The 25,818-nt window shown below is 40.6% G+C and overlaps 1 protein-coding gene across 2 annotated transcripts in view; it reads left to right on the top strand.

The window, feature by feature from the left end:
* myo10 (myosin X) overlaps window positions 1-25,818 on the top strand; it is a 104,895-nt gene that overhangs the window by 57,463 nt on the left and 21,614 nt on the right. For both annotated transcript variants that reach the window (XM_016663558.1, XM_007577121.2), the window contains exons 5-19: window positions 3,619-3,753; window positions 3,829-3,953; window positions 4,295-4,308; window positions 4,549-4,633; window positions 4,744-4,847; window positions 5,383-5,512; window positions 5,718-5,836; window positions 6,539-6,685; window positions 6,852-6,952; window positions 7,563-7,629; window positions 7,816-7,908; window positions 8,333-8,401; window positions 8,530-8,612; window positions 8,712-8,820; window positions 9,597-9,677. In XM_016663558.1, coding sequence (XP_016519044.1) covers window positions 3,619-3,753; window positions 3,829-3,953; window positions 4,295-4,308; window positions 4,549-4,633; window positions 4,744-4,847; window positions 5,383-5,512; window positions 5,718-5,836; window positions 6,539-6,685; window positions 6,852-6,952; window positions 7,563-7,629; window positions 7,816-7,908; window positions 8,333-8,401; window positions 8,530-8,612; window positions 8,712-8,820; window positions 9,597-9,677 — 1,462 coding nt within the window. The remainder of the gene's footprint in view (window positions 1-3,618; window positions 3,754-3,828; window positions 3,954-4,294; window positions 4,309-4,548; window positions 4,634-4,743; window positions 4,848-5,382; window positions 5,513-5,717; window positions 5,837-6,538; window positions 6,686-6,851; window positions 6,953-7,562; window positions 7,630-7,815; window positions 7,909-8,332; window positions 8,402-8,529; window positions 8,613-8,711; window positions 8,821-9,596; window positions 9,678-25,818) is intronic.

The raw sequence follows: 25,818 nt of genomic DNA, 5'->3' as shown, positions 1-25,818 counted from the left end.
GTGTGTGTGTGTGTGTGTGTGTGTGTGTGTGTGTGTGTGTGTGTGTGTGTATGTGTGTGTGTGTGTGTGTGTGTGTGTGTGTGGGTGTGTTTGCTGCCAGAAGCCCTTTAAATGAGTTACCTTTAAGGACCTCTGTTACAGTCGACGTCCCAATAGTCTAAACTATTTACAAAAAACTAAACATGTGAGAACCTTGAGAGAAAACGTCAAACACTGTAAAAAAATTCCACCTGGTTTTGGTCGAGTAGCATTGATTATCCCTGCTGCTTGTGTAGCAACGTGCAAAAGTCACAAATCAGTTTCATCCTCTAATTTCTTGTTTTTGAGACAAACTGCACAAGAAAAGCTGTGAGAAATCATAAAAAGTCCAAAGGAAAACTGAAAACATCCAGAAATATCAGGGATTAAGATCGCTTTGAAGTCGCAGGTCGGAGATGCTTTTCCTTTTTTTAAACGCTGTACAAGTATTTAAAAACAGCTTATTTTCTAACATAATATTTCCCTGAATAGATTTTTTAACACAAAAAGCTTTAAAAGTGACGTTAGAGTGCGATCAAAGCGACGGCTGTAGCTGTCGGGACGTTCCTGTGGGTCTTCCTGCTGCTTGGTGACCTAAAGCCTGAATGCCTGCTCACAGTCGTCCTCCATGCGCGTTTCCAAACCTCCGTCTGTCCTGTCATAACATCCCACCGCGCCTCAGCTGCAGCCAGACACCCTGAATGTTTATTTCGTCCTCGGCCCTGTTCTCCATCAGGACCGTAACCTTTTCCTGATCCACAGCTGACAGGTGAAAGTTCAGCTTCATTTTTAAACCTGAAGTCTTGAACGATGCTCAGAGGCCGTCAGGAATGAGCGACTCAGCTGGAGCTGTTTGCTTGGCTGCTGCAGTTCTGTCTGTTCCTGCTCCATCAGGCTGTTAGAAATGTCTGCTCTGCTTTATCTGAACCATCCTGTCCCTGTAGGAACGAGGCGTCATGGAGTGCAATAACACCAGTTAACCCAACGCACATGTTGGAACCGCCTGACAACATGCAGATTACAGCAGTTATAACCACTTTAATGGGGAATACTTCTCTACTGACTGGATCTAACCATTGCACGTTATTCAAACTTAATTATAAAGTAAAATTTCACAAACATCTTTTTAACAGCACTTGCCACAGGCTCCCTCAGTCCTTTTAGGCTTTTTTTCTGCTGGAGCGAGCTCAATTTTTATTGATATGACTCCTTTGAATACAAATCACTTCATAAAACAAATGTAAAAAGGCTCAAATTCAGAGAGGACGATTGCAAAACATTAAGGAGAGAAAATGTCATCAAAACAAGCGTGAGCATCTTAAACTGCTACCGACGGTTTTTAGAAAAGATCGATGGAGCCGTCAAAAAGTTTTTACACTTATTTTAGGTGATTCATGGTTTCCCCCCCAAAAAAAGACAACACACTAAAGGGGAGTTAGAATAACCTTTAAAGCAGCAAACATTGCCATCCACTGGTGGGTCTGTGCCTTACCAGAGGCACAAAACTGAAAACTGAAATTTAATTCCTCCGGTTCAGAGGAGAGGACTGTCTGTTTTTCTGAGATGTTTCCATGCTAGTTTGCATCCTTTACTTCCTGTTTATTACAGCTACACGTAGCATCAACACCAACACAGTGCTTCAGCTGCTAATCACACTTTGTGAATCAAGTTTGATTTGGTCCAAACCTGCAGATGGAAACAACCCAATTTTCTTCTTTTTTCCTTTTTTTTGCCACATTTTAAAAGTTTACTCAGAATTTGCAAAACAACTGGATGGAAATGAAGCTAGTGACTGTTAGCTTCTGTTAGCTCCTGTTAGCTTCTGTTAGCGTCTTCTGGCTGCACACATGAACACAGCTGAGTGTCATCAGCATAGCAGTGAAACACTATTTACTGTTTGTTATATTTCATAGAGAAAACTATAGAGATGGAGGGATTAAAACTGGACTGTCTCTAAATATAAAATACATTTTGGACATTTTGTTTCTTATGTTCTTTTTCCTGCAGCTTTCCCTCCTTTCTGTCACCTTTAAAGTTCCCACTTTATCTTTTATAAGGATCTACCCAACCATTATCCAGAGGGGCAGAGTCAGACAAGTCACTTACTGTAAAAAGATGTTTACAAATCTGAAGGCAGCACTCATTTGAACGTAGCTTTAATTTAAAGTCTTAAAGACAGAATTTCTCTCAGTAAAGAAGGTGAAGCATTTAGTCTGCGGTCCGGCCTGGTTAATCCGGAGCGCCACTGAGAGCCCGGGTAAGGCGGGTTGTTCTTCCATGGCGCTCTGGAGTCTGTGACAGCAGCTGGGATTTTTCTCTCTTACTCAAAGTTTCAGTGCTCCTGCTTTAAATGAAGACAACATTAGTTTTTTTATAAGAACAGAACGAGGACAGCCAGCAGGCGGTGTCATGTGTTGGTCGTGGAACTGACTTGTGTTTGCTCAGTAAGTGTTTAACTGGGAGTGACACGCTACACCAGTGATTACAGACCAGTCCAACGTGTCTCACTGGATGGTTGGACATGCAAAATCATAGTAATCAACGCAGTGAAAGGAGAGTAGCTGTTTTAAGTGCCAGCTTAGTGTAACACACAGTTTATGGCTTTTGTTTGTATTGCAGCCTGAAATGGTGATAAATATATCGGATTTTTGTCCTTTTAGCCGTTGAAATACAAAAACAAGTTTTCATTTGTGTAAGTTTTCATTTCAGCTCTTAGAATCCAAAGAAACATTTTGGGTCTCAGAGCAGCAAAATGAAGCTGGTTTAGAGCCACAACTTCACCATAAAAACACTGAAGAGTTGCTGAATCCTGCATTCAGTATCTACGTTTAATTTTAGCCAAAGTTATTAAGAGCGATTATTGAAGGTCCAAAGAGTCCCTGACCCCGGTCCAGACCGGCGGTCCTCCAGGCTTTGCTTCTGATTTTGGCTGCGATTTCATTAATTTTACTCCATGATAACTTGGTGAACTTCGTGCGTTTAATCAGACAGTGAAGGAGACAAGTTGAGTCCCAAAGAGGACAGAAAGGCCTAAAATGAATCCAGCAGATGAGGAGCATCTGAGAGCCCTGTCAGAAAAAACCTGCAAAGACTTAATTTCCTACTTTTGGGAATCAAAAAATTTACTTTCCGTCTGGTGAAGTACCGACTTGTGTTTGTGGAAGTTTATTTAACTTTTTTTCTTGCCAAATAAAATTGACAGGCAGATTCTGATATTTTCTGATGATGTTAAATGTAAAGAAGTATCAGTAAATATGAGGGATGATGCCGTTGGGAAGCATTATGGCGCCACCTGGAGGCTGGCAATGGAACAAATAAAGATTTTTATTTTGCTTGTAATAAACGTTTTTTTTTTTTTTAATAAAATCAGACCACATTAGAGTCAAGTTCAAAGTTGTGCTTTATAAACATTGTATTATTTTATAGCTGTGACGGTTTGTACTAATAACTTTTCCACCTGAGATAAAAAAATAAGCCATGAACCATGAAAACAACACACAAATCCCCTGGAGCTGACCTGAAATTATGTTTTTTATTGCCATTCTAGCAGGTTGAATAGCTATAAACTGTAAATATAAATTTTTGTTTTTCTGTCCCCAGTGGAGAAAGTGGAGCTGGTAAAACCGAAAGCACCAAGCTGATCCTGAGGTTTTTGTCGGCCATGAGCCAACACTCGCTGGAGGTTTCCTGCAGAGACAAAACGTCACACGTGGAGGAGGCGCTGCTGGAGAGCAGGTCGACATCCCGGCTAACGCTCCCGCTTCCCGGCTCGCCTTCTGCCTGATGACTTAACGACTCTTCTCTCTCCAGCCCCATCATGGAGGCCTTCGGAAACGCCAAGACCGTCTACAACAACAACTCCAGCCGCTTCGGGAAGTTCGTGCAGCTGCATTTCAATCAGAAGGGAAACATCCAGGGAGGAAGAATTGTTGACTGTATCCTTTCAAACTCAGTCAAACTCATTTTCTGTTTTTATACCTGGAAAAGGTTTTGGATAAATTAAAGTGGGAAGTGGTTTAAATCAGGAAAAGATTCCTCCAGATATCTGTTGAAAGTGAAACAGCTTTTAGATTTTTTAAAACCAGTTTTTAATATTTGTAAGCCTTAGTTTTATGTTTTGCAGCCAGATTATGACGGTTAGACGGTTATTATGATGTGCTGGACTGTTAAGATGTTATTGTCTTTGTGGATTCATTCCTGACATTTTGATGAATTTTATAACTCTACTGAGATATTTGCCTGTTTTGTACCTTAACTGACTCTTTTCTGATGAAAGATCTGCTAGAAAAAGTAAGAGTTTATGATTCTTCCAAGCCCCAACTTCTGCTACAGTATATCACTGATGTTTAAGTCTTCATGGTCTGATTAAAGCAACAGCTGATGTTAACGTTAAAACTGAGAAAAAATCACAAAAACTTTGTGAAAACATCTCATTTGTCTGGAAATCTTAGTCGTCTCTGCAATCAGTTTTGATTTCAGAAACCAACAGATGATAATTTCCTGACCTGTATTTGTCTTTATCCTCTTCAGAATCGAGTTGTTCGGCAGAACCCAGGAGAGAGAAACTATCACATCTTTTACGCCATATTAGCAGGAGCCAACAACCAGCAAAGAGGTGAGCCAAAAGAGAAATGACATTCATTTGGAAACAGTTTCTTTGGGTGTCTTTGTGTAACATTTCATTTTGTGAGGGAGGATCAGATGTTTTTCTGTTTGTTTCTGCAGAGGCGTTTGGGTTGACGCGTCCTGAGAGCTACCACTACCTGAGGCAGTCCAGCTGCACCGAGGACAAGACAATCAACGACAGCAGCACCTTTCAGGACGTCCTGGTACCAACCCAGAGTCTCTGACCAAACGCTTTCAGTCAGAACCTAAACTGACTGAAGTTTAGGTTCTGACTGAACCTAAACTTCTGACTGAAGTTAGACACCTGCTTAAACCAGGTGTCTGGTTTAAGCAGGTGTCTGCTTAAACCAGACACCTGGTTTAAGCACTTAGTTGGTCTGAGTAGAAAAGTCTCAAATCTTCAACATTAGGAAGAGAAATGATCTTTATTCTGTGCTGTTACTTTAAGGGTGGTTTAAATATACCTGATTTATTGTCTTTATGTTTTATTGTAAGTTAATTTCAGTGCATATACATTCTGCTTGTCTTTTTTATTTCCCACTTCAGTGCACGTATGTTGTATCTTATCAATGTTTAATAAGTTATTCATAAACTTACACCAGTAAAAACCCCAAAACTGAGAACATATTGACTGTAGATAATGCCAAACGACACAAAGAAATCAAACCAGTTTATTTAATAACACAGCAGCAGCAGATCTTCTTCATGCTGAGGTTCTTCCTGTCTTTGTGTTTGCAGAGCGCGATGCAAACCATGCAGTTCACAGAGGAGAACATCAGGGAGGTCCTGCGCCTCCTGGCGGGGATCCTCCACGCAGGAAACATCGAGTTCATGACGGCTGGCGGCGCTCAGGTCGCCTCCAAATCAGGTTGGAAAATTCATCCTCACCTTCCACACGGTCCAATGTTTCTACGTTTCCATTTTCTCTACCAGCTCTGTCCTGCATCTTTAACTATGTCTGGTAGTTTTTCATTGTGTTGTAAAAATTCATCATGAATAACGAATGTTTGAAATCCTTCCAGCGTTTCTGAGTTTTCTCGATATTTGTGGGTTTGTGTTGTTTTCTGCTGCAGCTCTGAGTTGGACGTCTGAACTTCTGGGCCTGAACTCGGAGCAGCTGGCAGAAGTCCTGACTCACCGCTCCATGATCCTCAGGGGGGAGGAGATCTCCACGCCGCTGACAGTTGAACAGGTCAGAGGTCATCGAGCAATTCATGGAGAAAATGCATTTATTTTATTTTAAAGTATTTTAAAGTTCTGAGCCGTTCCTAACGAAGTCCAGCCATCCACTAGCTTTCTGCTGCAGAGCTGCTTTATGAGGGCCGAGGTCTGTTAAAGTCTGCAGCAAGTGATGAAGCTCAGGTTAAAAAGACAAATATCAACAAAAAGCTTTTAATTATAACAGACAAGATTAGTTAGCGTAACGATGTAGATACACAGATTACAATGTTAACACTACGAACCTGTTGAAGCTCTGATTCAGAGACGAGTCGATGTGTGAAGGAGCCGTTTCTTTATGAAGAGGAACGATGAAGAATCAGCACACTGACTCAGTTATCACACTTATAAACTACTGATCAGGCCTGGAATCTGGGCTTAGTGATGCAGTCAGACCTGAACCTCCAGAGTCACATAAACACAGTTACAAAGTCGGCCTTTTATCACTAAAACCAAGAAATTAGAGCACATCACCTCAGCTCTAACGCCTTCCACTGGCTTTATGATAGTTTACACTATTAAACTTCCAGAAAACAGTAAAAATCCTTTATTATTCTAAATGAACTTAAGCTTCAGTTCTGCTTATTTCTGTGGTGATTTATATCTGCCTGGGTGAATGTTAGCGTAGCTGAGACCTTTGATCCGTTTTCTCATAATGACCTGTGTTGTTTTGGAGGCGGTGGACTCCAGGGACTCCATGGCCATGGCACTTTATTCTCAGTGTTTCAACTGGATCATTCACAAGCTGAACCACCGCATCCGGGGCAAGGAGGACTTCAAATCCATCAGCATCCTCGACATTTTTGGATTTGAGAACTTTGAGGTTTGCATGTACCTTCTCTGTAACGCTTCATCAATAATAAACGCTTTATAACATGATCTTGTATTTCTGTTCATGATATTCATGTATTATTTGATGTACAAACCTCAGGAATTTCTTGCTGTTCATAAGTTTAGTGTTGTGGTTTGAAGTATTTTGCTCCCCTCAGGTTAACCGCTTTGAGCAGTTCAACATCAACTATGCAAACGAGAAGCTTCAGGAATATTTCAACAAGCACATTTTCTCCCTGGAGCAACTTGAATACAACAAGTAGGTGGCGATGCTTCGTTCGTTCTCCTGCACGCAGAACGTTTCCTTCTTTTCCAGCCGGTTCAGGTCTGGGTTGAAATGGAAAACGATGGAAAACATTTTCTAATATTTTAGTTTTTCCTTCTGTTCCACGTTTTGAACAAATGAAAATTGGATCTAAAAGTAAATTAAACAATGTAACTGAGACCCTTAATCTGTTTTCTAATAATAATCTGTATTGTTTCTGAAGGCGGTGGCCTCCAGGGAACCTCAGATCTTGAATTTAAAACTTTAATGGGGATATTTTGTTTGTGACACACAGACACACACGTTCGTGTCTGAAGTGATAAAAGTAGCAGTTTTCCGTTCACTGTTTGGGTTTTATAAACAGCTGGTGGGACATGCAGATAAATACTCTGAACTTCTAACAGGCCATAAATGTATCCAGCCCCAGACTTTGGTTATTTGTGTGTTTTTGTGGAATATTTCATGGAAACAGATGAGAAGCTCTGAAATGTAAAATGTGACGATGTTTCATGTTGAACTGAAACAGTCCAACATGATTCCCTGCCAGCTCTCTGTGTTTGTTGTTCTGGAAACAAGTGTTCATTTGCTGCTGCTCTTCCTGCAGAGAGGGCCTGGTTTGGGTCGACATCAACTGGATGGACAATGCAGAGTGTCTGGATTTGATTGAGAAGGTAAGCAATGATTTCTTACTAAAAACAGGATTATTTTTAAAGCTTGTAGTGAATCATAAACAATTTTATATCAGATTAAAATATGTGGAGTAATGAGCCAAACCAAGATTATTTTGGCAATAAACATTTATTTATTATTTGCTCTGCAGAAACAGTTTGAATGTCAACTGTTTGATGTTTTTGTAGAAACTGGGTCTCCTGGCGCTGATGAATGAGGAGAGCCACTTCCCCAAAGCCACAGACGACACCTTACTGGAGAAACTCCACAGCCAGCACTCGGTTGGTCTCCAACATCCTCCTCTCTTTAGTGGAGACACATTTTATATTCATGCTAGATGCACAAATTGTCATGAAAACATTGGAAGAATAAAAGTCACAAGTCTAAATCACATTTTTACATATTTATCCCACATGAATGGAAAGTTCTCCTGTCTTTCCCATTTTAAAAACGGGCTAATAGATTTTATTCAGCAGCTATGCACCTGGTCAGTGTCAATTTTATTTGTGTGGAATGTTAAAAAACAAAAAAAAGCTTCTTAATTTATCCAAAGCAAAAATTGGGACTTTAAATTTTAATAAAATAAGATCTGATTTAGCACTAGATTGATTTAAAAAGTGTAAATTGAATATCTTCTGTCCTGTTTGACTTTTGAAGGTTATTACCTCAGAATAATTGACTTTTTTGATTTTCTTTTTTCTGCAGAAAAATCCATTTTATGTGAAACCCCGTGTTGCTGTGCACTTATTCGGAGTCAGACATTATGCAGGAGAGGTAACCTCCTCACAGCTGAGCCGCTGATATTTTTACTGCTGTTTGTGTTTTTATTGAGATCCGAAAATTGTGAGAAAAAGAAACTTTACTCCTGTTAAACCGCGCTGCCCCCTTGTGGCCGTCTGCAGGTGGTGTATGACGTGAGGGGGATGCTGGAGAAGAACAGAGACACTTTCAGGGATGACATCCTCAACATGCTGAGGGAAAGCAGGTCGGTCGGCTGGATGTGTTTTCAGACCGGAGGGATTTTCATGAGGAAAAATGTTTTTGATCTTCATCACCTGTTTCTGACTCCGCCCTTTTTTGGCAGGTTGGATTTTGTCTATGATCTGTTTGAACACGTCCTGAGCCGAAACAAGCAGGACACGCTGAAGAGCAGCACCAAGCACCGACGGCCCACCGTCAGCTCCCAGTTCAAGGCAAGTCAAACTGGGAGCAAACAGCTTTCTATCAGAACATTATCTATACCAGTATGTAGAAAATAGAATATAGAATAGAATTCTATACGTTCTACCGACGTAGAAAGTATAACGTCTGGGGAAAGTATAGAAGTATAACTTCTATAATACTGGTATTCTCCAGTACTATAGTATTCCCTAGTATTAGAAAATACTAGTACTAGAGTACTGTGTTACTCTAGTACTAGAGAGTACTATAGTATATTTTTTCAAAAGTATTACTTTCAATATGTAGCATAGAATAATACTATCTAGTGTAAGTATAACTTACATTTCAACTACAGAGAAAGTATATGGTATATAATTAATATATAACGGAAATACAACACAATATAATACTAGATAGCATGTAATACTATAGAAAGTTATATTTTCTATATAGTATACTACATAGTATTATATACTATACTTTCTGTAGTATTTAAATATGAAGCTACATATATCTATATAGAGATCTCTATATAGATATCTCTATATAAAGATATCTATAAATATATCTATAGATATCTAGACCTATAGCTCTAGATATCTATAGATATATATATATATATATATATACAATAGCAACTATATTACTATTTACTATTGTAAATAGTAATATATTATGGTAATATGTTTACAGTAGTATTTACAGTAATGAAGTTTCCTCTAATTCCATCAGTAAAAGTCCAAAGTCGACTCTGTTGAGCTGAGAATGATGATGGAAAGTAAAAATAAGAGTGTTTTTCTTTTCCCAGGACTCTTTGCACTCTCTGATGGCCACGCTGAGCACATCCAACCCGTACTTCATCCGGTGCATCAAACCAAACACACACAAGGTGAGTCCCTGCTGCTTCACACGCCGCCCATCACCTGCTCTGCTGGGAGCAAATGTTTGTGGGTCAGGATGCCACGGTACTGACAGTCTGTGTGAGCTGGTTGTCATTTAATCGTTAAACAGTCCTCCCCCTCCACGAGGTAGACAGGAAAAAATGTCTGGCTCCTCTGATGACCTTTAGCCCCAGGTTTCCTAGCAACAGGCTCTGGTAGTGAAGCATGCAGGGCTTTGGCAAACAGCTGAACACAGAAATGGGTTTTGGGATATTTCATCTTTGTTTCTGACTGGGACGTTGCTGTGAAGGGGACGGAGTAAGCAAAATTCACATTTTGCTAATTTTTAAAGTCCTGACTGGTTCTAGAAAACCAAGTTCTTAAAAATAACACCGAGCTGACAAAACCTGCAGAATGTAACAAATCTGTACCTTCACTGCTCCGTCATGAAGCATAAATACAATTCGGACACAGAGTGGGTCTTTTGTTTATTTAACTGTAGTCAGATAGGAAGATTTTAAAAAAAGAGGAAATAATAAAGGACTATCCATATAAACTAATATAAAATCTATCGTCACACCTCACATTTCACTTTAAAATAACCTGAATTACATTTTAACTAAAAAGGAAGAGGCAGAGATTATGTCAGGTCTGATGTCATCGATGACAGACAAGAATTGAGTGAAGTCATCAATGACATCCAAAAATGGAGTGATGACATTGATGACATCACTCCATTCTTGGATGTCATTGATGACATATCAATTATATGTGATGTCATCGATGGCATCACGTCATTGATGAAAGCTTGTGATGTCATCAATGACATGTGATGTCATTGATGACATCACAGGCTGTGACTTTGAAAGTTCTTGAATAAGAGGCCACTTAGCCTAGCACAGCATTGCTACAATGACACGTAGATCACGACAAAGACGGCGGTCCTCTGACGTCCACCGGCGCAGGAGGAACCGCAAACCTACCAAAGTCCGCAGCCAGAAGAGGCGCCACAACGCCTCCTCTGTCCGCAGACGCATCAGGTAGGCTTGTTGGTTGCTCTCGTTAAGCATGTAGCATGCACTTTTTTCGTTTCGTTTAATTTGTTTTTGGCTCTTGTGGCCTTTATTTGACAAACTGTGTTATGAGAGAGGAGAGAGGCGAAGGCTTTATCCCTTCCCACTAACATGCACTGTAACGTGCTAGAGCTGGGCGGAGGCCCAGCTCTAGCACGTTGCAGTCTTCTTTCCATCTTTTTCCAAAGATGGAAAGAAGAGGAGGTTAAAATTACCTCCCCTGATGGTCTCATGTCATCAGTGATGTCACTGATGACATCACCAGCTGTGAATTCAAAACTTCTTGAATAACAGGTCGCTTAGCTTAGCATAGCATTGCTACAATGGCACGTAGAGTACGGCGTAGACGGCGATCCTCCACCGCACCCCGACGTAGGAGACTTCGCAAGGCTACCAAAGTCCGCAGCCGGAAGAGGCGCCAAAATGCCTCATCTGTCTGCAGACGTGGGAGAGTCTGTTGTCATTAGTTACTCTTACAACTTGTAGCATCCACTTTTTCTTTTTCTTTTTTTTAATTGTGATTTGACTCTACTGGCCTTTGTTTGGCTGTCAGTTAACCGGAAAGCGGGTTGTGAAAGAGGGAGAAGAAGACTCTCATCTTTCACAACCTCAGTGGTTACATTTTCATGTTGGCTTGTTCCAACATGCTGAGTAACAGTAACTTGATCCGATCAGTTTATTAACTTTAGCTTCTGAGTTATAATTAGCTAAAAACAACAACAATAACTGTTAGCTTAAATGCTACTATTATGCTTTCACTAACATGATGGCTAACATTAATGCCATCAATTTAATAAGTCAACTTTAGCTTTTATTTTAGTTTAAAAGCTTATTGCTTTGTTTAGTGTACAAAGATCTACTCTTTGTTAATTGCTTAAAATGGATGAATGCTGAAAACTGTTTTTACTGGGTTACAAACCACATCCTCTAACCATGATATGATGGGCACACCGAAGGTACCAGGAAGCTTCGGTGAACGCCACGTTTCGTCTGTGTACCGTCATCCGACTAGGAGCCGTGACGAAGCACATCTGCGGAAGTTTTGAATTGGAGCCGTTTTAGTTTGGCAAAAGGTCGGTCAGGTGGTCACACTTGATGTTAAATACGGTTAGTCACATTTTGATGACAAAAGAAAAGGCACAGATGCTGTTAGGTCTGATGTTATATGGATGTGATGTCATTGATGACATCACAGACTGTTACTTCAAAAGTTCTTGAATGAAAGACCACTTAGCTTAGCGTAGCATTGCTACAATGACACGTAGATCACGACAAAGACGGCGGTCCTCTGACGTCCACCGGCGCAGGAGGAACCGCAAACCTACCAAAGTCCGCAGCCAGAAGAGGCGCCACAACGCCTCCTCTGTCCGCAGACGCATCAGGTAGGCTTGTTGGTTGCTCTCGTTAAGCATGTAGCATGCACTTTTACTTCTTGGATTTCGTTTGGCTCTAGTGGCCTTCATTTGACACTGTGTAAAAAGGGAAGTGGGTTGTGATAAAGGTCAACAGGTGGGACTCGAACCTGTGGCTGGACTGAGGCCTCCATACCCGGGTCACGCAGTTTAACCCTTCATCAGCGCCCAAACAGAAACTAAAATGTTCCCTTTTTCTGTCACTGTTTTTTTTTTTTATCCTTTCTTGTCTATCAGCCATCCATTGGGTGCAATTTTTCTGATTTATGGCTTTCTTCTGGCAGGAGACAGATTTAATTAAATTATTAATAAACATTTCTATAAATTTAAACTGGAATATGTTCTAGCAAATGCATTTCTATATAAAATTTGAAACAAGTGATTTCAGGTCACTTGTTCATTCGTCATTCTCCCGAATGGATGTGATGCCATTGATAACATCACAAGCTGTGACTTCAGAAGTTCTCGAATAAAGACCACTTAGCTTAGCTTAGCTTAGCATTTCTACAATGGCACGTAGATCACGACAAACATGGCGGTTTTCCGATGCCCACCGGCGCTGGAGGAACCACAAACCTACCAAGGTCCGCAGCCAGAAGAGGCGCCATAACGCCTCCTCTGTCCGCAGACGCATCAGGTAGGCTTGTTGGTTGCTCTAATTAAGCATGTAGCATGTAGCATGTAGCACTTTTCAACTGAAAAGTGTCTCCTTTGTCTTTCTCTTTTTTTCTCTCTCTAAATCCTCCTTGTCAAACAACCAGTAGATCAGGGATCCTGAAATCCAGGAATGTTGTCCTGCAGGTGTCATTAGTGTTTCTGTGTCTTATTATACAATATACATTCTTTACACATCTTTGTGGTTGAGTTTTTGTTTCTACTCCTCATAGAAAAGATCCTTGTGCTTAAAAAACACCCGGCTGTTTTCCAGCAATAAGTTAGAGATTTTTCATGTCTGGAAAATGAGACGTTTTAAAAACATACCGATTAATAAGTCACAATCTGCTGGCACTAACCCGTTACCTAGCAACCACAGCGGAACCCAGCCTGTCGCCTAGCAACCAAAGGCTGCATGCAGCACATCTAAAATTCAAAAATACTTCATCGATCCCTAAGGGAAGATAAATGCTTCAACTCATTTTAATTAAAGAGACCGTATCCAGAGAGGATCTGCTGCAGCGATCTGCATTACAGCGAATTTTTGTGATTTTATGTAAAGTCCTTCTTTCCATCATCATCCCAGAACAGAACCAGCCTTCTTCCTCAGGTTGTTGGACCTGTTTATGTCCCTGGCTCTGATGCTCTCAACAACAGACTGACAGAAGATCTGCAGCATCTTGCTGCAAACCTTGAAGGATCTTAGCTTTCTCTAGAAGTCCAGTCTGCACTGTCTCTTCTTTTAGACGCTTCACTGGTGCGTCTCCAGTCCAGTCTTTTGTCCAGATGAACACCAGCAGGAGTCTCTCCAAGACCTTGTAGGATGTCAGGAGAGGAGGAGGATGAGTTCCTAAACTGAATCTGTTGAAGAATGTGTTCGGCTCTGTCCAGACTTCTGATCCTCCTCTTGCCTTCTTCATCCCTGACCACATCTCTGATCCCGTTCCTCTGCAGTTTGTTCTCCAGCTTCTTCCTGTGCTTGACTTTGAGCTGCTTCTGTATACTCATCAGTAACTCCCTTGTTCCATAAAGGTTGTTTTTTCTTGTTTAACAGTTTCTGTAGGTCACTGGTGATCCAGGGTTAATTATGAGGGAAGCATCTCACAGTTCTGGTGGGGATGGTTCTGTCCACAGACGTTTATATAGTCTGTGACTCACTCAGTCACGGCTTTGGTGTCATCTCCATTTGGCTGGCAAAGGGAAATCCAGTCTGTTGCTTCAAAACAACCTTGCTGAAGATTGGGATCTGTTTTCACCAGAGGTGGTCTTGATTTGGAGATCTATGAATCATTGACATTTGCATAAAACAAATACAATGTCTTGTTTCCTCTGGTAGAGGAAGTGTTTTGAAATGATGAAAAGAGAGTGAGGAATGATTGAAATCACCAGATATGCATTGAGGTGCTGAGTCTGTATCTTAAACCTGGTAACTTGGTCAGCAAGTTTTCCGACTGTATTCGCTGTGCAATGGATGCTGGAAAAGACAAACGTTTTCTCAGACTAATCATAAACCACCTGCTGGATGCGGGATGCTCCACTTCCTCTGTTTCTGGGTCTGACTGGAAAAAAAAACATGCTTTGACCTTGAAGAACTGAACCTCAGACAAGGTCATTGGGGTTTATCACTGTGAATGGGATGCGCTCAACAAGATTTGATGGAAAATAATCTGACAAAAATAGTTGATTGTCAGTGGGGAGCATCCATTTAATAGGGCAGAATAGAGTTTATTCAATTTCCAAAACCCAAACAGTCTGGAAAATTGTAAAAGATGGATAAACGCCTCTGAGCAGCTGAATATTACAATGGTCAACAGTATAACTACAACTTGTTCGTCTGTTTGAAGGATTTAGTCATCATTACATTGTATGCTTAAGGATAAAATCACAGATTAAAGCGTAATGCTGGGTCCAAAACAATAAAATATACAAAACAATATAAATCTGTTTTCCTTTCAGTTTCTTTGTAAAGCAGTAACATGAGGTACCAACACCGAATATTCAGCACAAAGTCGGCCACACCTCCGGATTCACTTTAAATGACTTAGAACTACAAAGGAAGAGGCCCAGTGTCAAGTCTGATGTCATCAGTGACAGACAAGAATGGATGTCATTGATGACATCACTCCATTCTTGTCTGATGTGATGTCATTGATGGCATCACAAGCTTTCATCAATGACGTGTGATGTCAGCGATATGTCATCGCTGACATCACACGTCATTGATGAAAGCTTGTGATGCCATCAATGACATGTGACATCATTGATGACATCACAAGCGGTTACTTCAAAAGTCCTTGAATAACAGACCCCTTAGCTTAGCGCTGCATTGCTACCATGGCACGTAGACGACGCAGACGACGCTCGTCGTCGGCCTCCTCCTCTGACGACGACAACCCTCAGAGGCGTAGGAGGGGTCGCAAGAATCGCAAAGTCCGCGGCCGGAAGAGGCGTCAAAACGTCTCCTCTGGACGTAGACGAGGGAGGCATGTCTGCTGTCACTAGTCGCTCTCGTTAAACATGTAGCAAGCACGTAAAAGCACAAAAAAAGTAACAAAAAATAAGAAACGTCATGAAACACAGATACTGTCAGGTCAGGACCGATGTCATCGGTCACGTCTTGACATTACTTTAAAAGTTCTTCAGTGAAATTCTAATTCAAAAATACTTTATTGATCCAAAGGGAAATTGTTTCTGTAACTCAGCATTGCTACCAATTGCTACCAGTAGCAATGCTACTCAGCACTCCTTGTTAAATTTTCCTTTAACAAGGAATGAGGAAAAACTGTTTCAAAAACCCAAAGAACCGGAGAAACTATAGATACACAATATGTCTCTGCTCACTGATCGCAGTCAGGAGAAAGAGCCCCGAGCAACTATGAACGTTATAACATTCCAGGAAACATAAAGACTCCATATATTTATTGTACTACCAGGACAGAGGAACTGCTCTGGAAGACTCCCTACAGCAGGTGTGTGTCTCACAAGAATCATGAAACTGTTGTTTCGTTGTTTTACTCATAATCATATGGTAATCTTAAAATGTTCCACTACAAATCAAATATCAACCAATATTATATCAACCAATAAGGCCTATAGGGTTGGTTTGAGGCTACAGATTGGATTGTTCTTTGCCAGCCATCAGTGCCATGGCTGAGAGTCTGACTGATTATATCTGTGTAAACATCTCCACCAGAATAGTGAGATTCTTCCCTAATAACAAACCAGTAAGCTACATGAACTGTTCAATGAGCAACACGGCAGAGGAAACTGGATGTGGTGATTAGGATGTAATTAACGGCTGACTCTGTTCGCCGATGTGGCATGGCCGTCGCCGTTAGCCGCTCACATTAGACATGTAGCAAAACTCTTAAAAAAACACTGACAGAGTGATAGATGAATTAAGTTTTTGACAAAATTCTTAAAATTAAAATAACTTACAAATTCCTAAAATAAGAATATTACAACTGAAAAGTAATTGAAAGAAAAGACACAATAAAAAGAACAGACAAAATAAATCACAATAAAAACTGACATTTATACCAATTTACAAAAAAAAATGTTGCAGGAAATAAATTTAGATAATGACTAGCATGAAACCCAGGTCGATCACACCTCACCTTTCACTTTAAAACATCCATGGAGTGATGTCATCGGTGACATCACATCCATGTCATCACAATTTCCATGAATGTGATGTCACCGTTTCTGATGTCATTGATGACATCACAAACTCTTACTTCAGAAGTCCTTGAATAACACAGCTGTTAGCTTAGCGCAGCATTGCTACCATGGCACGTAGACGACGACGGCGACGTCGCTCCTACAGACGTAGGAGGAGGCGCTACTACAGGCGAAGGAGGCGCAGAAGCGGCTACTATCGCCGAAGACGCAGGAGATACCGCCGTCGTCGTTATTACTAGTCACTCACGTTGACCATGTAGCAAGCAGTTAAAAAAGCACAAAAAAATTAAATAAAATAAAAAGAAAAAAAATATGGTTAAAACACAGATAATGTCAGGTCAGGTGTCACGAGTGATGTCATCTCTTATGGATGGCTGTGATGTCAATCATGACATCTGACCAGACATTATCTGTGCCGCCAGTGTTTTAATCATTTCTTTTACTTTAACACAACAAAGACTTAATGAAGAACGTTTGACAAAACGAGCAGAAGCTTCTTAAAGAGACAGAGGCCCAATTTCAAGGCATTAAATTTCTTACAAGTCATGTTTAATATATACATAATTTTTATAACAACTCAAAGTAACATTGTTCCACTTTAAATTGCCAAACGGTCCAAAGTGCTGTACAGAATACATGAAAATATTTAAAACACTATTATATACTGTGGTATTATAAGGACATAAAAAATAAGATTAGATAAAATTTTATTTTCCACCAAGATGGAAAATTTCCTTCAGAATCACAATAGCAACAATTTGTGCACAGAAGAAAACACCTGCAACCTATCGCTAGATGTTGTCATTTACTTTGGCTTAAAACTGTTATTGCACTGTGAATAAATAACTTCTTATATATTTTATCATTTGCCTGAGGAAACCAACAATGAGCTCAGAGATTCAAAGTGATGAAAAAGAAAATATTCCTTGCCGTCTTCCATATTCTTTCAGCAGGCAGTTGAGACGGCGCTTTTTGTGGTTTCCCCAGTTTTACAGCTCAGATGATCATATCAGCAGGGAGGGAGATGAAAAGTTTAAACTCTATGAACAATTTACATGATGCCAAGGCAAGATGGCTCCGCCCCCATGCGGAAGTAGAGCAAACCTCTGACAAACAAACACTGCGGTGAAGGTAGTGAAGTGAGGAAAGTAAGTATTTGAACACTTTGTAAGTTCTCCCACTTAGAAATCATGGAGGGTCTGAAATTTTCATCTTAGCTGCATGTCCACGGTGAGACATGATCTAAAAAAATTGGAAATCACAATGTATGATTTTTTTTTTATAATTTAGTTGCATGTTACTGCTTCTGCAGTATTTGAACACCTGCCAATCACCACCTCCACTCCACTTACTGTGAATTAGAAGCATCTTTTAGAGATTGTTAGCTGCATAAAGACTCCTGTCCATCCCACACAGTCAGTAAAACTCCATCTACTAACATGGCTAAGACCAAAGAGCTGCCCAAAGACACCACAGACTAAATTGTAAACCTCCACAAGGCTGGAAAGGCCTTTGGGGAAATTGCAAAGCAGCTTGGTGAAAAAGGATCAATTGTTGGAGCAATTATCAGAAAATGGAAGAAGCTAAACATGAATGTCAATCCCCCTCAGACTGGGGCTCCATGCGAGATCCCCCCTTGGTGGAGTAGAGGAGAGAAGGAGGTTGTTCCCCCAAATCTGGCAATACCTGGCCCCGGACGTCCTCTCCTTAATACAGTGCAGTCATCCTGTCCGATGTGCAGAAAAACACCCCAAAGCATGATGGTTCCACCCCCATGCTTCACAGTAGGGATGGTGTTTTTGGGATGGTACTCATCATTCTTTGTCCTCTGAACACGGCGAGTTGAATTAAGACCAGAAAGTTTTATTTTGGCCTCATCTGACCACATCACTTCCTGCCTCTGGATCATCCAAATGGTCATGGGCAAACTGAAGACGGGCCTGGACCTGTGCTGATTTAAGCAGAGGAACCTTCCGTGCCATGATGATTTTACACCATGACGTCTCAGGGTGCGTTCACACTGCAGCCTGAAGTGATCCAATTCCAATTTCTTGTCAAATTAGATTTTTTTTGCCGTGGCCATTCACACTTCCAAATAAATGCGACCTGTGTGTGTTCTGCAGTCTGAACGGGCAAACGACCTGAAAGTGTCCCGCATGCACAGTAGAGGGCGCAATAGCGTCAGCGTTCTCAGTGTTCTGCCAACCGCCATAAAGAAGAAGTGCTCAGTGTTTGTGGAAGTAAACATGGAGGCTAACGGTGGAGCTTAGCTTACATATTTGAAGTTGTTGTCCAACCGGAGCAGCATATTAACAACTTAATCCTCATATAATCCGTCATGGTTGTTGTTTTTATTCCCGCATGTGCGTATCAAGACGCAGAATAGTGAGATTTGTTGAGTATCAGTGACGTTCAGGTCGGATGAATGCGACCTGGACGTTAGGTCGCATTTGAATCAGATACGTATCGGATACCCAAGTGGTCTGGGTCGCATTCGAAAAGAATCCGACCTGTGTTGTTCAGGCTGTCATGAAAAGATCAGATACAGGTCGCATTAGGTCAAAAAAGTCGGATTTGGGTCATTTTGGCTGCAGTGTGAACGCAACCTTAGTGTATTACCCACAGTAACCGTGGAAACAGCGGTGCCAGCTCTCCTCAGGTCATTGACCAGCTCCTCCGTGTGGTTCTGGGTTGATCCCTCACCTCAGTTAGAGCACTGAAGATGAAACCTGGATCTTTTTGGCTCTTTCTGGACTGTTAATATGAATGTTTGTTAAATAACATAACACAATATTAAAGTTTAATCAAGGCGTTTCCCGTTTTGTTTTTATTGCATAGATATTGTCAGCAGCCCGGCTGCGTTAATCTGCATTGCTGGAGAATATTTCTCATCGAATTTATTATAATACTTTAAGTTGTCCAACTATTTGACCAGCCATATTCTCTGTTATTGGATCTATGCATCCTTCTCTGCTTTTTGTGTCAGGTGCATTTTGCACTTGCAAACAGCTGGTGAGCAATTCCTTGTTCATGTCTGAACCGTGTCGATCACGGATGTATGAATATTTGTACCGCATGCCTGAAAAGTTACTGCTGCTCACAGACGTTTTTGGTGTAGCATTTATTGAACCCAGCTTGACTCTTCAACCGCAGTGGATTCATAATGATAAACCCAACTAATTTGTTTGAGGCTCAGTTCAGGACAAACTGCGGCAGGTGAAGTCATGTCAGTTGGCCCATAATTAGCAGGAACTGTGCCGTCTACGGCAGGTTTTTAATTTATAGCAATTATTTCCACAAAGTGACAAAACATCAAAAAGAAAACTAGTGCTTTCTAATAATGTAATAATTTAATGTAAAATAGTTTAATATTAATTTTAAAACAAGTGATGTTAAGATTTTAGTGAAAGAAATTAGTGTTCACACAAATGAAGGTAAAATCCTAACCTTTAACCTTTAACCTTTAACCTTAGCAAACGTTTCACCTTAAATGATTTAGAACTACATTTTGATGAGAAAGGAAGAGGCACAGCTAATGTCAGGTGTGATGTCATCAGCAATAGCCAAGCTTGGATGTGATGTCATCGATCGCATCACAGGCTGTACCTGTGACGTCACTGATGACATCACAGACCAGTGCTTCAAAAGTCCTTGAATAAGAGGGCAGTGCTTGGCACCGCGTTGCTACCATGGCACGTAAAGCACGACGCAGAAAGCGCTCTTCCTCTGACGCCCCCAGGCGTAAGCGGAACCGTAAGAATCCCAAAGCCCGCAGCCAGAAGAGGCGCAAAAACGGCTCCTCTAGCCGCGGGCGAGGGAAGTGTAGCTGTGGTAAGTAAGCGGCTCAGGTGTTTAAAACACTGAATAATAATAAAAATACAAATCAGAAACACAGATGAGTGAAACTGGAACAAAATTGCTGTCAGCAACAACAAAGGCTTTTGAAATAAATATCAGTATTTATACTGATATTTATTTAAAAATAAATATCAGTACGAGTCGTTCCATCCAGGTGACACAAAACAACTTAAATGTTTTTGGTTTCTTTCTACATCTGGATCAGTTGTATTGTTACAACACCGGTGAAAACTTTAAAACTACCTGTAAGAAAAATCCTGATTTGTTCAATACTTATTTTAACTAATGTATTTTATTGCTTTTTCAATTTCTTTCATTTGATATTTATTATTTTTTATTCTAATTACTCTTTCATAATTTTTCTTTTAACAATTTTTAACTGATTTTAATTTTTAATTTAATTACTTGTTTTAATTGCTTTTTACTTTTTCAGTGGTTTTTATGGTGCTTGCTAACAACAGATAAACCCCACACATGTGCAGGCAGAGGGGCCTTTTATAAACCTCATTATGATTTTATGTGCATAAATCATGTCCAGGTTGCTGCAGCCTCTCCTCTCTCTTTCCTGACAGCTACAGATCTGCAGAAAGGTATTAAAAAGCATTTCAACCTCAGGCTTAAGTAGGTCAGTAATGTTGCAGAGTAATTTCTAAATAATAAAACATTTTGAAACATGAATGCCGTTAAACAGCCTAGTGTAACATTGACACTATTTTAACTGTTCTTTCGTTGGAGAAATTAATTAATAGGTTGTAATAATTTAATCAGTGAGTGAAAATTTACCCCAACATACATTCTAAGTCTTACTTGTTAGGTTTACTGTTTTTAATTTGTGGATTTACGTTTTACATTTTTAATGTTTGAAGACCTGTGATGTCATCTGAACTAACATGATCTGAAAAGGACTAAAACAAAAATACACTCACAGTGCGGTCATTCATGACATGTGACATGAGTAAACAATGTTTTCTAAAACTTAAAAATTATAATAAAAAAATAATTTAGATACAAAAAATATTTTTTATACCTTAATTATTTTTATACATTTTTATTATTTTTAAATAAATTAAGAAATAAATAATTTTTATTTCTTAATTATTTTTTATAATTTTTTTAGTGGTTTTTCAAATGCTTGCTACATGGTCAACGTGAGCGACTAGTAATAACGGCGACGGCGGTATCTCCTGCGTCTACGGCGATAGTAGCCGCTTCTGCGCCTCCTTCGCCTGTAGTAGCGCCTCCTCCTACGTCTGTAGGAGGAGCGCCGTCTGCGACGTCGCCTACGTGCCATGGTAACAATGGTGCGCTACGCTAAGAGCTGTGTTATTCAAGGACCTCTGAAGTAACAGGATGTGATGTCATCAATGACATCACAACTATTTCTGACCATCACTGATGACATCATAGCTGATGTCATCAGTGACAGTTGGACTGTGATGACCATGTGGCCAGACAACGATCAATGACCACATCACGTCCATGTGGTCATCACAGACTATCTGTCACTGATGACATCCGCTCTGATGTCATCAGTGATGGTCAGAAATGGATGTGACCATCACATCTATTTCTATATATGATGTGACATCAATGACATCATATCTATTTCTGACCATCACTGATGACATCACAGACTAACTGTCACTGATGACATCAGCTCTGATGTCATCAGAGCCAGGTGGCCTTCCCGTCTGGTCTTGAATAAAAGACAGACGACGCCCCTTTTACAGACAGAGCAGGAGGCAAAGGATTCGCAGCAGCAGCTGCTGATTGGAGGAAGTATAAATATCGCATTATGGAATGGTTTATGGTAAGGTCATTTTATTTATATAGCACATTTTCAGCAATAAGGCAATTCAAAGTGTTTTACATGAGTTAAAAGGAAATACAAACAGGTACGAGTTTAACCATTAGTAACCATGGAGACAGTACCGCACCGCCATGTAGCCTAGCATGTATGGAAAATCTGGTTAGCATTTCCTCTGTCGTACGTTTTAATCCTGCTCCGGTGTGAAGGGAAGCGCTGTTTATGACAGTGATATAAATCATGTGGTGTGGATTCAGGCAAAGTCTGTAATTTGATCAACACGTCAGGAGGGAGGAGGTTCGGGTCGGTTTCAAGCTGGTTCCAGCTGTTGTACCGTGAATGAGCCCCAACCAGGTGTGTTACGTTCACAGACAAGTTAGCTCGACTTATTGAGCTAACTTGACAAGTCGAGTCAAGTTAGCTCTGGAAAACTGGAAAACAGTTTCAGTCGCTCTGTTCAGTACTCCCATCCCTCACTCTCACTTCTGTCCAGTGATTAGTAGTTGCAAAGGGTCAGTACTTGTACTATACTTTATCAAGCCCAACGGACTCCGAAGTTTTTCACACTACATTCAGTCATTCGACATGGAAACCACAGGCTTTCATGTCTGTGGTTTCCATGTATTTCTGCTCAAACTAGAAATACATTGAACAGGCTCCCCAATAATGTATTGGCTTTGATGCAACAAAGAAATACTTGATCAAACAAAAAATGTCCTGACTGTTCCTGCTAAATGTATGCAGCCAGCCTGTTTTATGAAGCACGGCCATCTGGACCTGTCCTCACATCGAATGTTAAACAGGCCTGGATGATGACCTCTGAGTGGAGCTTAATGTAGTGAAGCACAGAGGTGGAGAGCATGTTGGCGTCTCCCCAGGGGGGAACCGGGGTCAAAGCAACACGGCCCCCAAACCGGGACCCCAGTCATCTGCCTGTTTGATTCAGAGCAGGTGTCAAAGGAGGACGGGGCTTCAAGTGGAAGCGGTTTCAAAGGAGGTTGAATGTTCAGCAGTTAGAGGTTTATTCATCTATGTTTATTAAAATCAGATTAAAGGTCAGGCTTAAAAGTCGGGCCTGGACTGAAAGGAAAACACAGACAAAGCTGTGAAGCTTTGCTTTACTCTGGGTTGCAAAACAGCAGTTTAAGCCTTGAGTTTGATTAGAAACAAAACATGAAAAAATATGGGAAACATTTTCAGTTAAGTTTAAAATAAGCATGGAAAGATGTGGAGTGTGTGTGGAAATATCAGCGTAGTGGCAGAATGCATAACGTACTTCACTGTCTGAATATTGTGCATCTTCCAGTAAACAAGGCATTAGTTGCCATCAAAGCAGATTTCTGAATGATTTTCACACTTTTCTAGCTTGAAAAATGGCAAAAAATCAACCAGGATAATCTTGAGTTCCTCTTTAAAATAATTGCTGAAGTTTGTTTCCTGAGCCGACGTCCTCTGGACTGTCATTCAGAAATGATTTCAAACAAAAGAGCTCCTCCTCAGCCTTTGTGTCTTACTTTGTCTCTGTGTTCGCTGACATCCAGCTCATCTAGATGGCAGCATGTTCTGCACAAAGACACGATGAAAACAGAGCAACTAAAACGCCTCTCTGGTTCCTAAAAAGCTGTCAGAACAACAGCTGCTCGCTCGTCGCCATGGCAACGCTTTGGTCTGCTGGCAGCGCAACAGTCTTTGTGTTTACATGTGAAGTGACAGTAATAAAGATGGACCAGCAGTAAAAATATGAGGCAAAATGTAAGTGATGCAAAAAAAAGTAGGCGAAGCTAATAAAGAACAGGAAGGTCACGATTCAGCAGCCAGGCAGGTAGAAGAGCGTCAAAGCATTAAAAACATTGCACTGATTATGAAACATTGACAAATAAACTGGTCAGTGTTCAGTCAGTACAATTCAGAAGCAGCTCTGACCAGCTGGGTGTTTCGCCTTGATTTAGAGGAACTCAGTGTTTCAGCAATTTGTTCCATATTAGAGGAAGTTTTTACTGCTTAGTTAACATTTTCCCAAAATGTTTCAGGCTTTGCCTGTTTAAAGATTAAAATTTCCATATAGCTATTGGTTATGTGTATTATTATGGTAATAATCAGTATGTCATTTTACTTTAGCAGCAGTAAGAAAGAAATATCTTTTTATATGTAACATATTTTAATTTTAAACGATAAACTTTAAATACAGTTAAATGATATTCAGACATTCTTATTCTAGGTTTGCTGTGTGAAACTTTCACATTGAAACGATTTTAGGTTCACACCAACTTGTCAACACGACATCAGATCAGACATGACGGTGTTTCCTGTTGGGGTCCAGTTTGACCACTTCATCAGACCGTCAGCTGCTCTGGTTGGACACGTTTGAATGCAAACAGCCTTTTTCTCCCTCACACACACACACACACACACACGCAGAGTCAGACCCTACAAGTGGCCAGCACAAATTAGCCTCAGCAGGAGATGCGTCCCCATGGCAACGCGGCCCCCCCTCCAGCCCTCCCCATGTTAAAAGGGGGAGTGGAGCTGTGGGTTTGAAAGCCTTTGTTTGGCTCCGTGGCGGATGAATGTGCGTGAAGGAGTCAGTGTGCTGCAGGAGCGGATGAGCTGCAGCTTTGGGAAGTTTCTGTCGGATCTGGAAAAGAAAGGAATCCTGTAGGGAAACAAGAAGCTAAGATGCAAGGTGAGTCCTGATGCAGATCTGACGTGGGGTGTGTGTGAGTGAACAGGGTTTAAATTTGCAGCTGTGGTTTTAAAATGGGGTGAATCACAAAGCAAGCTTCTTATGTTGTCTGAGAGTTCTGATTTGTAGTTTTATCTGGATTGTAAAGAGGGAAATGTGAGCTTTTAGATGTCTGAAGAGAACTCTACAACTTTCACAGTCACCTGTTAGGCGTTAGCATCGAGCTGCAGCAGATCATCCGAACCTCTAAAAACATCCTGAAGTTTGTGTTTGGAACTGAAACGTGAATCAGAGCTGTGAAACTGAAAGTGTTTGGTGCATTTTTCTGCTTTGGCTCCTCTGATGTTCCCTGTTTCCTTTCTAGGATAATTGAACATGAAGGCTTTCAGCTCTGAAGTGATGCATGGTCATTTACAATAGCTGAGACGAAGCAGTGAGCTTATCTTTGTGATTATTATCAGGCCTGGAGGGCATGAAATTAATGAGACTGGATATGGGATGAGCCGGCTGTTCGGTAAATGACAGGTTAATGAAGAGGAAGTGGCATTCTGTCCTCTTCTCTTTCTAATGAGATTACACTTCTACTTAAAGCAGATTATTTTCCCTACACTATCAATCTGTGATGCTATATTGGGATATAATTACCTAATTACAGTGTTTCTAAAGTGTCACTTACACAGTTTTGGATAATTTGTTAAAAAAAAACTGACATTTTCTGTAGTCCAGCCCAATATTAGTGGAAGAAAAATCAAATTATTTGAATTCTGTCATCATTACGTTTTTCTGTTCAAGCAAGCTGCTGATTTCACCTGCAGCTGCAGAAACTGGACTTCCAGTTTCATTTCTGGACAACAGAAATCATTTAGTGATGATTTTCTGTTGCCAGCCTCAGACATGGAGGCAGATTGAATGAGATCAATCATCAGATCCTCTGAGGCTCGAACTGGAAAAGATTCAGGGAAAATAAGGTAACGCAAAAAC

This window comes from Poecilia formosa, unplaced genomic scaffold (genome assembly GCF_000485575.1).
Source record: "Poecilia formosa unplaced genomic scaffold, Poecilia_formosa-5.1.2 Scaffold428, whole genome shotgun sequence".
Taxonomy (NCBI): Eukaryota; Metazoa; Chordata; class Actinopteri; order Cyprinodontiformes; family Poeciliidae; genus Poecilia; species Poecilia formosa.
The sequence above is the reverse complement of the archived record's forward strand: the minus strand, read 5'-3'. Positions and strand labels throughout refer to the sequence as shown.